This window comes from Trachurus japonicus, chromosome 9 (assembly GCF_045865225.1).
Source record: "Trachurus japonicus isolate A0001 chromosome 9, Traja_1.0".
In the NCBI taxonomy this organism is placed as follows: Eukaryota; Metazoa; Chordata; class Actinopteri; order Carangiformes; family Carangidae; genus Trachurus; species Trachurus japonicus.
In genome coordinates, this window is record NC_140915.1 from 5,634,430 (window position 1) to 5,646,953 (window position 12,524).

The window sequence follows — 12,524 nt, forward strand, 5'->3', positions numbered from 1 at the left end:
GGGCAGGTATGTTTCAGCCTGTAATTCTGTGCACTGAATTCATTTTGTCTTTGTCTCTGTTGTGTTACAGCAACTGGTCTCAGGATTGTTCTGCTGGGGAAAAGTGAGGACAAAAAGACAAAACTTAATAACCTCATAATTAGAAACCACCATGTTTTTTACCCCAAATCAACACTAACCGGACAGTGTGTGGCTTCCTGTGGAGAGTGGAGAGGAAAACCAGTAACAGTGGTGAAAACTCCAGACATGTTTAGTCTGACTGAGGAGACCATAAGAAGAGAGGTAAAGAGCTGTGTTTCTCTTTGTTCTCCTGGACCAAATGTTCTGCTGCTGTTGGTGAAGCCTTCTGAGTTCACTGAGGAGAACAGAAAAACTCTGAACTTCATTCTGAGTTTGTTTGGTCAAGATGCTTTGAAACACTCGATGGTCGTCCAAACACATGAGGAGACTAAAATGACTGTCACTCTTAGTGTACTCCTTCGAGACTGTAGAGGAAGACACTACAGGATGTCAGAAGACAACTATGGATCCTTGATGGAGAAGATTGAAGAAACAGCAAATGAAAGTGACCACATGAAAGCAGCTCTAAACCTGGTTCTGTGTGGGAGGAGAGGAGCAGGGACTTCAGCAGCTGAGGCCATTTTAGGTCAGACAGAGCTTCATTCAGTCTCCAACTCATCAGAGTGTGTTAAACATCAGGGAGAGGTGTGTGGACGTCAGGTTTCCCTGGTGGAGCTTCCTGCCTTGTATGGAAAACCTCAGGAGGAAGTGATGGAGGAATCACTCAGGTGTATCTCCCTCTGTGATCCTGAGGGCGTCCATGGCTTCATCCTGGTCCTACCTGTGGGTCCCCTCACTGATGAAGACAAAGGAGAGTTAAAGACCATCCAGAACACATTCAGCTGTAGAGTCAATGACTTCACCATGATCATGTTCACTGTGGAGTCAGATCCTAAAGCTCCAGCTGTTGTTAACTTTGTCAGGAAGAACAGAGACATCCAGGAGCTCTGTCAGAGCTGTGGAGGAAGATCTGTTGTTGTCAACATCAAGGACAAACAGCAGATCCCTGAGCTGTTGGACACTGTAATGAAAGAAAGGAACGAATCATCCTGCTACACACAAGAAACATTTGCACATGCCCAAATGGAAAATATCATAAAACTACAGTATGAGGTCAAGGAGCTGAAAACACAAAACACGGGCAGCTGTAAGTACTGTACATTTAAAAAATATAAAGATTTGTAATTCATATGTTCATATGATTTGCTTTCATTAACAATTTATTCAGCATTAAAAATCTGTGCTGGAACAATTTAACATGTGAAGTAACTTCAGCTGTTTTCATTTCACAGGTGATGAAGAGACTCAGAGCTCAGACTGTCTCAGGATTGTGCTACTAGGAAAGACGGGCTGTGGAAAGAGTTCTTCAGGAAACACCATTCTGGGAAGAAACAAGTTTAAAGCTGAATCAAGTCAAACATCAGTCACCAGGTTTTGTCAGAAAGCTCAGGGTGAAGTGGACGGTCGTCCTGTTGTTGTGGTCGACACTCCTGGTCTGTTTGACACAACCTTGTCCCATGAAGAGGTTAATGAGGAGATGGTGAAATGTATCAGTCTTCTGGCTCCAGGTCCACATGTCTTCCTGTTGGTGGTAATGATCGGTCGATTCACAGCAGAGGAGAAGGAGACACTGAAACTCATCAAGGAAGGATTTGGGAAGAATTCAGAAAAGTTCATCATCATTCTTTTCACACGAGGAGATGTGCTGAAACATGAGGAGCTGACCATTGAAGAGTACCTCAAAAACTATTGTGATGATTCCTTAAAGAAGTTGATCTCTGACTGTGGAGGAAGATACCATGTGTTTAATAACTATGATAAACACAATCTTACACAAGTCAGAGAGTTGATAAAGAAGATCGACACCATGGTGAAGAGAAATGGAGGAAGCTGCTACACTAATGAGATGCTGCAAGAGGCTGATGCAGCAATACAGAAGGAGGTGGAGAGGATCCTGAAGGAGAAGGAGGAAGAGATGAAGAGAGAGAAGGAAGAACTAGAAAGAAACCATGAGGAAGAAATTAAAAAAATGAAAGAAAAAATAGAAGAATTACAACAGGAGAGCAAACTAAGAGACAAAACACTGAATGGAGGAAAACATAAAGAAACAACGTGAAGAGATGAATAAAGAACAGGAAAAGAGAAAAGAAGAGGACAGCAAGAGCAAAATGGAGGAAGAAATTAAACGAAAACGAAAAAGAACTCAAGGCAAAAACAGGGTCAGAGTTGATGAGAATAAGAATGAAATATGAGGCCTGGAAGATGGACATGCAAGAGAAGTGGAAAAAAGGTGAACAAGAAGATGAACAGAGACAATCAATAATTGAACAACTAGAGGAAAAGTACAAGCAGGAAAGAGAAAAATATGAAAAGAATAGAAAAGAAGATGAAATCAGGAAAGAACAAGAAGAATTGAAACAAAAAGAATTAGAAGAAAACTATAATAAAAAAGTGGAGTCTCTGGAGAAGACATACGATGAATTCAGAGAGAAATACTCCAAAGACTTCGCTTCTCAGAAACAAGAGCATGAGGAACAAATAAAAGACAGAGATGTCAAGTATGACCTGTTAAAGGCACTGTCAGCCCACAATGAAAACAAAAAAAGGGGAAAACATCAGCAGGAAATCAGTGATTTAGTAAAATGCGTGACCAAAAAGACTGGAAATGTAACAAAAATGAAAGACATACTGATAATGCATGAAAACCAAATGAAGAAAGTGAGAAATCAGGCAGAAAAAGACAACCTGCAAATAATCCATGAGAGAGAGTTAAGTGATCTGATACAGACACTTCTAACAGAAGTTGAAACAAACGCCTCTTGTTGTATTTTATGAGGTGATGTGTTTGACATACAGTACCATGGCATGGGGAAACTGTAGTTGTACCTTTGTAGACTGACTCCAGAGGAGCTTTTTTATATATGGTCATGGTGGTGATCCAATGATTTGATTTTCATGTGAAAATAAAGATCACAAAGTTTACGCAGCGTAAACAGTACAGGAACTAAGCAACGGCAAGGTCGTGAAAGGTGCTGCCTTTGATCAAGACTTAAGAGACAAAATATTATATGTATTTCTGGGTAACACTTTATAATAAGTACACACTATTAAGCATTAGTTAAGCACAAATAAATACTGAGTTAGTGCTTATCAATGATGAGTAAAATATTTTTAATTGTGTTTATAAACTACATACTAATGAGTATTCATGTGTTATAAATGATTAATTCAGTATTTAATGCTTAGCTAATGCTTAATAGTGTGTACTTATTATAAAGTGTTACCCATTTCAGAAAGTTGACTTTCTCAGTTAATTGCATGACCTAACTTTTTTGTTGTCGTTGTTCTGTAACAATTAATTAAATATGCATTTTAATCTTGGACATGTTTGTGTATTTGACTAATGGGCAGGATGTGTGTTTGTACATGTACATAATAAGGTATTTCTACAATCATGAAATAATATCTGTCTTCTTGATTTCTTTTGTGTACACTTCAAATGACTTTTTTGTGTCATTTATGTAGCCTACTTGGGGAATGTATTGTTTTAATAAATCTTGCTAAAACTGGATTTACATGATCTCTCTGGCTTCAGAATTAGAACAGAGCACAGGATGATTTTGTTTTTTATGTTTGTAATCTGATTACTGTGCTTTTGTCATCAGTGATACAGCTGCACAATTGGTTTGAAACATTCACCAATAAACATCTTTATACTGCTGAACTGACTGTTCGTTGATGCCTTTGCCTTTTACTTGATAGATGCAGAGAGAGTAGGGAAGTGACCAGCATAAGCATAAATAAGCATTTGAGTCTTGGACATGTTTGTATATTTGATGCTAATGAGCCAGGATCTATGTTTGTACATGTACAGAATGCTATTTCTACAATCATGAAATAATATCAATGACTACATGAACGTTTTTCCTATTCGATTTTATTTCCAATGTTGAAATTTAAATGCTTTTATTTTGGTATTTTCAGGTGTAACTACGTCACTGTGGATGAGGGGAAGCTACTTTCACTTTCGTCCTGGACGTCAGAGCAGAGAAAACGTCCCGCGGAGCATTAAAGCTTTAAAAACCTAATAATTAAAGTTGCGACGGGAAGCATCGGCCCTGTTGGTGGATCAATAACCTTTTAAAACGATCATTTAGTGCACGGTTAAAAATGGATTGATTATCGATCGTCTGGTGAGTATTGGCTATTCATATTATAAACCTGTTTTATCAGCTTTCTCTAAAACATTTCCTCTGCAACTCGTTTTCGACGGAGAATAAGTTACAGTTTGAGTCCAGACATGTCTGTGAGTGACCGCGTGTCTGAACAAGTTAGATATTGTTTAATGTTTAATCTCAGGCTCAGATCAATTCAACAGTCGCCATTTTGAGTTGAAGTCAGTGAGGGTGTGATCATGATTTCCTCATTTTAGCTCCATGTTATTGTTACATTTTATGTAAAAAATGAGAGTCAGATAGAGTCCGTATGAATTGATTATATTATTATCTGTTCTGTGACTTTTTGTGGACATTGTCAGTATTTTTTTTCTCTGTTTAGTGTCTAGTATCCAGTGCCCTGACCAGAGTTATGACCTATGACCTCTCCGTGCTCATGTCCTGTCCAAACACACTGCTGAGTAAATGTGCACTTCGTATTCACTAATACGTTTCACAATATAGGCTACACAATAAAATCTATTAGAAACTTTAACAGATATTTATTTTGTGGTCTGATCATGTGTAACTAGTTGACATGCAGCAGTAACTTCGGAGGATGGTGGTTGAAGCTCAAACCAAAGAATTTCTCTTATCAGAATTAGGAGAAAAGGTGTTTGCGCTCTTGCTCACTGTCCAACAAATCCTCTTTTCAGGTGCGTAGGCCAACAAACATTTGAGAGCAACAGGAGGAAAAGGCTCGCACACTGATCAAAAATGGCAATGTCCAACCATGGTGATAAAATAAAATAAAGAAACAAAAATAAGACAAAAACGTTTCGGCCTACACAGCCATCTTCAGTCTGTCTTAAGGGGCAAATCACACACCTGTGCTCTATTTGTAGATTGAGGCAGAGTCAAACAATGGGTGGATCCATACATGTTCCAGGGCCACATCTTGTACCACAGGGTCAAACCTGAGACTATTGAAACAATTAAAGTATAATAAAACCTGGTACACCCCGACCCAGACCCAGACTGAAGATGGCTGTGTAGGCCGAAACGTTTTTGTCTTACTTATTTTTGTTTCTTTATTTTATTTTATCACCATGGTTGCACTTTTTTGTTGTTTGATGGACCATTAAATCTTTGTTGCATCTGTCAATCTCTGGTGGACATTGCCATTTTTGATCAGTGTGCGAGCCTTTTCCTCCTGTTGCTCTTATCAGAATTAGAACAGATTTTAAGTAGGAATTTCATCTGGTGTGCACTAGTATGGTACAAAAACACAAGAAACAGGGACGGTTAATACATGCAATAATAAACATTCTATCACAATGAATAAAGAAAAAAGTACACAATCCACAGTAAACTGGCAAGATGAATTCTATACAGAGAGCAAAGCTTCTTTACCACACTGCATCCTCCAACACAAGGCAAAACACTGATAATTACTGGTAATTAATTAACTTACTATTTTTGTGTTTTTGGGCCTGTCCCCATCCGTCTGTCCCCAAAACCACCGTGACCACCAGGACGTGATGGAAGAGAGTAAACACTGACTCACAGGTAACGTCCATTAAACTGTCAAACATGTATCACATTACAAGTGTGTTTGTGTTTGTGTGATGATGATGGTGATGCTGCTGTCGTCTTTCAGCATCAGTCATGACACAGAAGTGTTTGTCTTCAGCAGAACTGCTCTGAGGTCAGAGGTCACAGTGCAGCAGTGACTGAGTCTCTGAGGTTCACGTCGTCATCGTTTGTCTCTGATGCATCCAGCAGAGTGACGTCATGGCAACGGCAGCAAATGGTGAGTCCAGTCCGACTCTGACATAGATGACACTGTGGTTCACTGTTCAATGTTAAAGGAATAGTTCACCGAAAAATGAAATTCAGTCGTTATTGACTCACCCCCATGCTGATGAATACTCTGGAGTAGTTTTTTATTTTATATTAAACTATTCCTTTCACACCACCCAACACCATCACCGCCACTGTCCAACTATGAGATACACATTCATATTACAACAAACTAGAGAAATATAATATAAAAAATACACAATGCATAAATAGGTTAATAAATAAACCTGTACACAACCAAGAGAAAAAGAACAGAGCGAAGATAAATAAAACAGGCACTGTCACTTTTCCAATTAAACAAAAAAAATAAAAATCACAGGAATAAAACATATCAAATAACAACATAAATATATTTTATGGTTGTTTAAATTCACAATGTAAATGTTTTTGCTTTTCTCCTCATCTTAATCATTGTAAGTGATTATTAAAACCATCTTTAAAGCTGTATGGAGGCCTGATGGTAAATGCACAGGTTAGTGTTGTCAGAAAGTCTGTAGCGCCCTCTTGTGGCTGAACTCAAACATTGTTGGGAATATACATAGACTCTTGAAGGATGGACATAGAAGTCTCTTGTCTTTGTAATCAGCCAGTGTGTGAATCAATGTGGATCACACATGTTTAGTATTTGTGTCATTATGTCAGTTTGACATTCACTTTGTCAGTAGAACTGAATTGATTTGCTCAATGCTGTGGTTATTTTTTCGACCTCTCTGAACTGGTGTGACACAGTTTTCATTTTCCAGATGTTTCTGTAGCTGTAGTTTAACTCTTGGTAGGTTTTACTATCTCTTGGAAATTTCTAGATTTGTATTTGACAGAAGCTGTAAATGTTGGTCAACAAGTGCCAAGAAGTGTTTACTGAATGATTCAATGTCTCAGTGGTTTATTTTTATAGAATTGTTTCAAACACATCACTTTCCTCCAATTACTCCTCTGTGAACAACTTCTCGATATTTTATCTTCACAAATCACAGCATGTGTAATATGATCAGGTTTGATCTGTAGTCTGATTTTTATCTCTCTATTTTCACAGTGAAAAACGACTCTAAACCGTCGGAGCGCACAGGCAGCCTTGACCTACTACCCCCCACTTGTAAGTCACAATGAACTGAATCAGATTCTGACCCTTTTTGAGAGCTTCCTCAACAGGGACAGTTTGTAGACTGTAACTCTCTTTGTGTTTTCTCCTCAGTTTCTGAGCTGAGGGTTGTTCTGCTGGGGAACAGCTGGTCTGACAGGAGTTCAGTGGGGAACTTCATACTGGGAGAGAAAGTGTTCAACACTGAGAAAGCTGCAAAGTGTTGTCAGAGTATCAGAGGACGGTGCACATGGAAAGAAACAGTCCTCATCAACACTCCAGATCTGCTGCATCCAAACATCTCTGAAGACAAACTGACAGAGTTTATAGAGGACTGTGTGAGTCTCTCTGATCCTGGACCTCATGTGTTCCTGCTGGTTCTACAACCTGAAGACTTCACTGAGGAACAGAGACTGAAACTACAAAGAATCCTGGAAAACTTTGGTGATCGATCATTTGATCATTCATTGGTGCTGATATCAACACCCAGAGAGGAGAAACTGGGCTCTTTAGAAAAGTATGAGCAACTTCCAGCATTAAAACACATGATCAAGATGTGCAGATACAGATCTTTGAGGCAGAAGAACCTTGAACTTCTACAACTGATGACTCGCTTGGGCCAGATTATAAAGGAGAACAATGGAGAACATGTGAGCAGTGATTTATCTGACAGTGGAGCAGCTGAGATCCAACAACTCCTGAACCCAAAGAACACAGTCCCTGTGAACATGGATCCTGCTCGAGCTGCTGGTGAGTTTCTCACCACAACATGATGAGACCTTCAGGTTCAGACGTTCAGTCAGTCTCATTATGACTGTTTGTTAATGATCCAGTGCTGGATTCATTGGTTTCAGCTTAATATTGATAGTCAGATTAGATGAAATCTCATGTTGGTTCTCTAGTCTTTTCACATTGACTGAGTTAATGATGATGATGTCACATCTCTTGTCTTGTCTCTTCATCTGACAGCTCTTGGACTCAGGATTGTGTTGTTTGGTAAAAGTGAGGAAGAAGAGACGACACTTGGCAACTTCATCATAAAGAAGAAATCTTTTCGCTTTGAGAAGTTTTGTCCAATCAGACAATGTGATTGTGACCATGGAGAGTGGAGAGGAAAACCAGTCACAGTGGTGAAAACTCCAGACATGTTCAGTCTGTCCGTGGCAGCATTGATAGAAGAGATGAAGAGCTGTGTGTCTCTTTGTTCTCCTGGACCAAATGTTCTGCTGCTGTTGGTGAAGTCTTCTGACTTCACTGAGAAAAACAGAAAAACTCTGAACTTCATCCTGAGTTTGTTTGGTCAAGATGCTTTTAAACACTCGATGGTCGTCACCACATATCATCATCAGCTGGATGAGACGAGTGTCTCTGTGAACAAACTGCTTCAAGACTGTGGAGGACGACAATACCACATGTTTAGAAATGACCATGATCAGCTAATGGAGAAGATTGAGAACATCGTGCAAGAAAACAGAAGAACCTTCGTCACCTTCACTGAAGAGTCTGAACCCATGAAAGCAGCTCTAAACCTGGTTCTGTGTGGGAGGAGAGGAGCAGGGAAGACTTCAGCAGCTGAGGCCATTTTAGGTCAGACAGAGCTTCATTCAGTCTCCAGCTCATCAGAGTGTGTTAAACATCAGGGAGAGGTGTGTGGACGTCAGGTTTCCCTGGTGGAGCTTCCTGCCTTGTATGGAAAACCTCAGGAGGAAGTGATGGAGGAATCACTCAGGTGTATCTCCGTCTGTGATCCCGAGGGCGTCCATGGCTTCATCCTGGTCCTACCTGTGGGTCCCCTCACTGATGAAGACAAAGCAGAGTTAGAAACCATCCAGAACACATTCAGCTGGAGAGTCAATGACTTCACCATGATCATGTTCACTGTGGAGTCAGATCCTACAGCTCCAGCTGTTGTTAACTTTGTCAGAGATAACAGAGACACCCAGGAGCTCTGTCAGAGCTGTGGAGGAAGATCTGTTGTTGTCAACATCAAGGACAAACAGCAGATCTCTGAGCTGTTTGACACTGTGGACAAGATGAGCGCTGACAAAAACGAAAGACACAGTTACACAACGAAAACATTTGCACATGCACAGGTGGAGAAGATCATACAGCAACAGAAATACATCACTAAACTACATACTGAACTTATGAACAGTAAGTATTCTAATTCCTTGTTTAATGTCTCTTCGTTTGAAAAAAACAAAGAGCTTCTACTGTTCAGTCAGTGCTATTTTCAACATGTGATGTAACCTCATTACACACAGGTGATGATGACAAGAAGAGTCCAGACTGTCTTAGGATTGTGCTGATAGGGAAGACTGGAAATGGAAAGAGCTCTACAGGAAACACCATACTGGGAAGAGAAGAGTTTAAAGCTGAACCAGGTCAAACATCTGTCACCAGGTTTTGTCAGAAAGCTCAGGGTGAAGTGGACGGTCGTCCTGTTGTTGTGGTCGACACTCCTGGTCTGTTTAACACAACCATGTCCCATGAAGAGGTTAATGAGGAGATGGTGAAATGTATCAGTCTTCTGGCTCCAGGTCCACATGTCTTCCTGATGGTGTTTCAGATCGGTCGACTCACAGACGAGGAGAAGGAGACACTGAAACTCATCAAGGAAGCATTTGGGAAGAATTCAGAGAATTTCACCATCATTCTTTTTACTGGAGGAGATAAACTTAAGTGTGAGGAGCGGTCCATTGATCAGTACATTGAAAAAAATGTTGATGCTTCCTTTAAGAACTTGATCTCTGACTGTGGAGGAAGATACCATGTGTTTAATAATCGTGACAAAAAAAAATGTGCACAAGTCAAAGAGTTGATAAAGAAGATTGACACCATGGTGAAGAGAAATGGAGGAAGCTGCTACAGTAATGAGATGCTGCAAGAGGCTGAAACAGCAATACAGAAAGAAATGAAGAAGATCTTGAAGGAGAAGGAAGAAGAGATGAAGAGTGTGAGAGAGGAACTAGAAAGAAAACATGAAAAAGAAAAGATATTCATTAGAAGAAGAATGGAAGAACAGAGAGTAGAAATTGAACAAGAGAGAAAACAGAGAGATGAACAACTCAAGGAAATGGAGGAAAAGATAAAGAAGGAGCGTGAGCAGAAAAAGAAAGAACAGGAAGAGAGAGAGGAAGAAGACAGGAAGAAGAAAAAACAGGAAGAGATTCAACAAAAACAGTGGGAGCAGAAATGTTATGATCTGGAGAAACAAATAAAGTTTGAATCAAAGGAAAAGGAAACTATTGACAGAGAGCTGGAACAGAACAGAGAGGAGATGAGGAAACAACAAGATAATTGGGAAAAGGAAAGAAAAGATTGGTGGGAAAAACGAGAAGATGAACAGAGACGACAGGAGGAACAACAAAAACTGAAAAAACTCCAAGAGCAATATGATCAAGAAAGAGAAAACTCTGAAAAGAAAAGGAAAGAAGAAGATCAAATCAGAAGAGAACTAGAAGAGAAGGAAAGAAAAGAACTAGAAGGAAACTACAAGAAAAGAATGGAGGAAATGAAAAGTATATATGAAGAGGAGGCCAGAAAACATGCTGAAGAATTCAATGAGTTCAGACAGAAATACATGAAAGACTATGAAGCTCTGATGGAAAAACACATGGAGGAAGTGAAGGCTCTGAGGGAACAGCATGAGAAAGAAATACAAAAGGCAGAAGAGACACACAATAACGAGATCAGTCTGTTACGAGATCTCTCCAGTCACAAGGAAAAGGAACTGAAAGAAGAACTGGAGCTAAAAGAAAAGCGACTCGGCGAACTGGAGATCTTGAAGAGAAATAAAGAAAAAGAACTGAATGATCTGAAGGAGAAATATGGGGACAAATGTACCATCGGCTGATGATGCTACTCACAGGACGAACGTTCAATTTATTCACTCTGAGACAGACTGAAAGGCCTCAAACTCACAGCTGTAAGGAAATCTGACTGCTTATTGTTCAGTGACATGAATCCATAACAGAATGGGTTTAGCAAATAGCACATGAATTACATTATACTTAATTTATGATTTGTCTTCTTTTCCTTCTTCAGTGATCAATACAAATGTTTAGGTTTAATCAGACCATAGTAACTACACCTGTCAATTTTTGATAATAATGTATTTATACAAATTTATTTTAACATTATGTTTTTTTTTAACCCACAATTGACGCATGTTCTTTTTACATTGACCTTTGACCAAACTGTATAAAGCAGCATACTATTCCATTATTAAACACTTGGAAAATGTCTCTATAAGGTTAATTTAGAGTAAAAAATGTACAATTAATTTGAAATAATTGTGATGAAACAATTTAATTGATTGACACTACTGGTAGAAACATCAAGCTGTACATAATCCACTGTCTGGTCTTTACTTGTATATATTTAGACGTTTTAGTTCATTATTTTTTGAGAAGAAAACTTAATAAATCAACATTTATTAATGATCTAAAGTTCTTGTGAGTCTTAATGGCCTTGTAACGTTTTCTCCTATTAGATATTTGCTGTCTTTTTCTACATGTTTGTTTATTTCTGTGATCAGTCTGATCTAATGCTTTTGTTTTCACATGTTCACAGACATATGTATGTTTATTTTATGTCATGTTGAGAACTATTTTTGATTATTGCACAATTCTTATGTTCACCTCTTATAGCCTTTTGACCAACTTTTTAGACATGAAAAATGTCACCTTGGTTTTAAGGAAACTTTTAATTTTATTTTCTACTGTAACATTCAAAAAAAGGAAAAGTCACACGCACATCCGTACCAAAAACATTGGGCAGGTGCTGAGCCAAAAACATACAAGAATTAAAAAGAAAGTAAAAGGCTCGCACATAGACACAGTCGGCAAGCAAGGAAACGTCACTTCCGGTTAGGGCCGTGGGGGAAAACAAACCGCGTCCCCCATACACACTCATGCAAAAACGCGGCATTTTAAACCTTTGTCAAAGGCTTTTTCGCCGTCCTGTCTTAGTTTTAATCACATGTATATGCTGACAGAGAGCTATATTTTTAGAAACTCATCACGATCTGGGACGATTGTTGTCCGTACATTTAAAAATATTAGGTATTTCACAGTCAGTCATATTTGTCTTCCCCCACGGCTCTGACGCTCTCTTAGTCGCCGCCGGCCGGCTCTAGACACTCGTAGACACTGCCTGAGTTATTGTGTATTATTTTGCACCGCAAATAAATTCAAAAACCACAACCTGAACTTTTATATCGGAACTTCGCTCATCTTCTCCAAACGTGTAACGCTCTGACCGGAAGTGAAGGTTGCCGACCCTGCTGACTCGGTGTAGGCTATGGCTGTGAAAACTTTATATTTTAAGATGTACGGACAGCAATCGACCCAGATCGTGATGAGTTT

General features: G+C 39.2%; 2 protein-coding genes across 2 annotated transcripts; both read left to right on the forward strand.

Annotated features, from left to right (window-relative positions):
* The first annotated feature begins 1,099 nt into the window (after window positions 1-1,099).
* LOC146980785 (GTPase IMAP family member 4-like) lies at window positions 1,100-3,680 on the forward strand. The gene is made up of 2 exons (XM_085785774.1): window positions 1,100-1,207; window positions 1,353-3,680. The coding sequence occupies exons 1-2, from the start codon at window positions 1,144-1,146 to the stop codon at window positions 2,174-2,176; spliced, it is 888 nt and encodes a 295-aa protein (XP_085641900.1). The 5' UTR covers window positions 1,100-1,143; the 3' UTR covers window positions 2,177-3,680.
* A 3,435-nt stretch (window positions 3,681-7,115) lies between these two features.
* LOC146980786 (GTPase IMAP family member 8-like) lies at window positions 7,116-11,030 on the forward strand. The gene is made up of 5 exons (XM_085785776.1): window positions 7,116-7,170; window positions 7,270-7,905; window positions 8,125-9,309; window positions 9,377-9,379; window positions 9,420-11,030. Exons 2-5 carry the CDS (start codon window positions 7,701-7,703, stop codon window positions 11,009-11,011), a joined length of 2,985 nt encoding a protein of 994 aa, XP_085641902.1. The 5' UTR covers window positions 7,116-7,170; window positions 7,270-7,700; the 3' UTR covers window positions 11,012-11,030.
* Window positions 11,031-12,524: the final 1,494 nt, after the last annotated feature.

Coding starts and splice junctions, on each gene's coding strand:
- LOC146980786 (XM_085785776.1), top strand. CDS start 7,701: ATGATCAAGATGTGCAGATACAGATCTTTGAGGCAGAAGAACCTTGAA. Junction 7,906..8,124: donor GGATCCTGCTCGAGCTGCTG/GTGAGTTTCTCA, acceptor TTCATCTGACAG/CTCTTGGACTCAGGATTGTG.
- LOC146980785 (XM_085785774.1), top strand. CDS start 1,144: ATGGAAAATATCATAAAACTACAGTATGAGGTCAAGGAGCTGAAAACA. Junction 1,208..1,352: donor AACACAAAACACGGGCAGCT/GTAAGTACTGTA, acceptor TTCATTTCACAG/GTGATGAAGAGACTCAGAGC.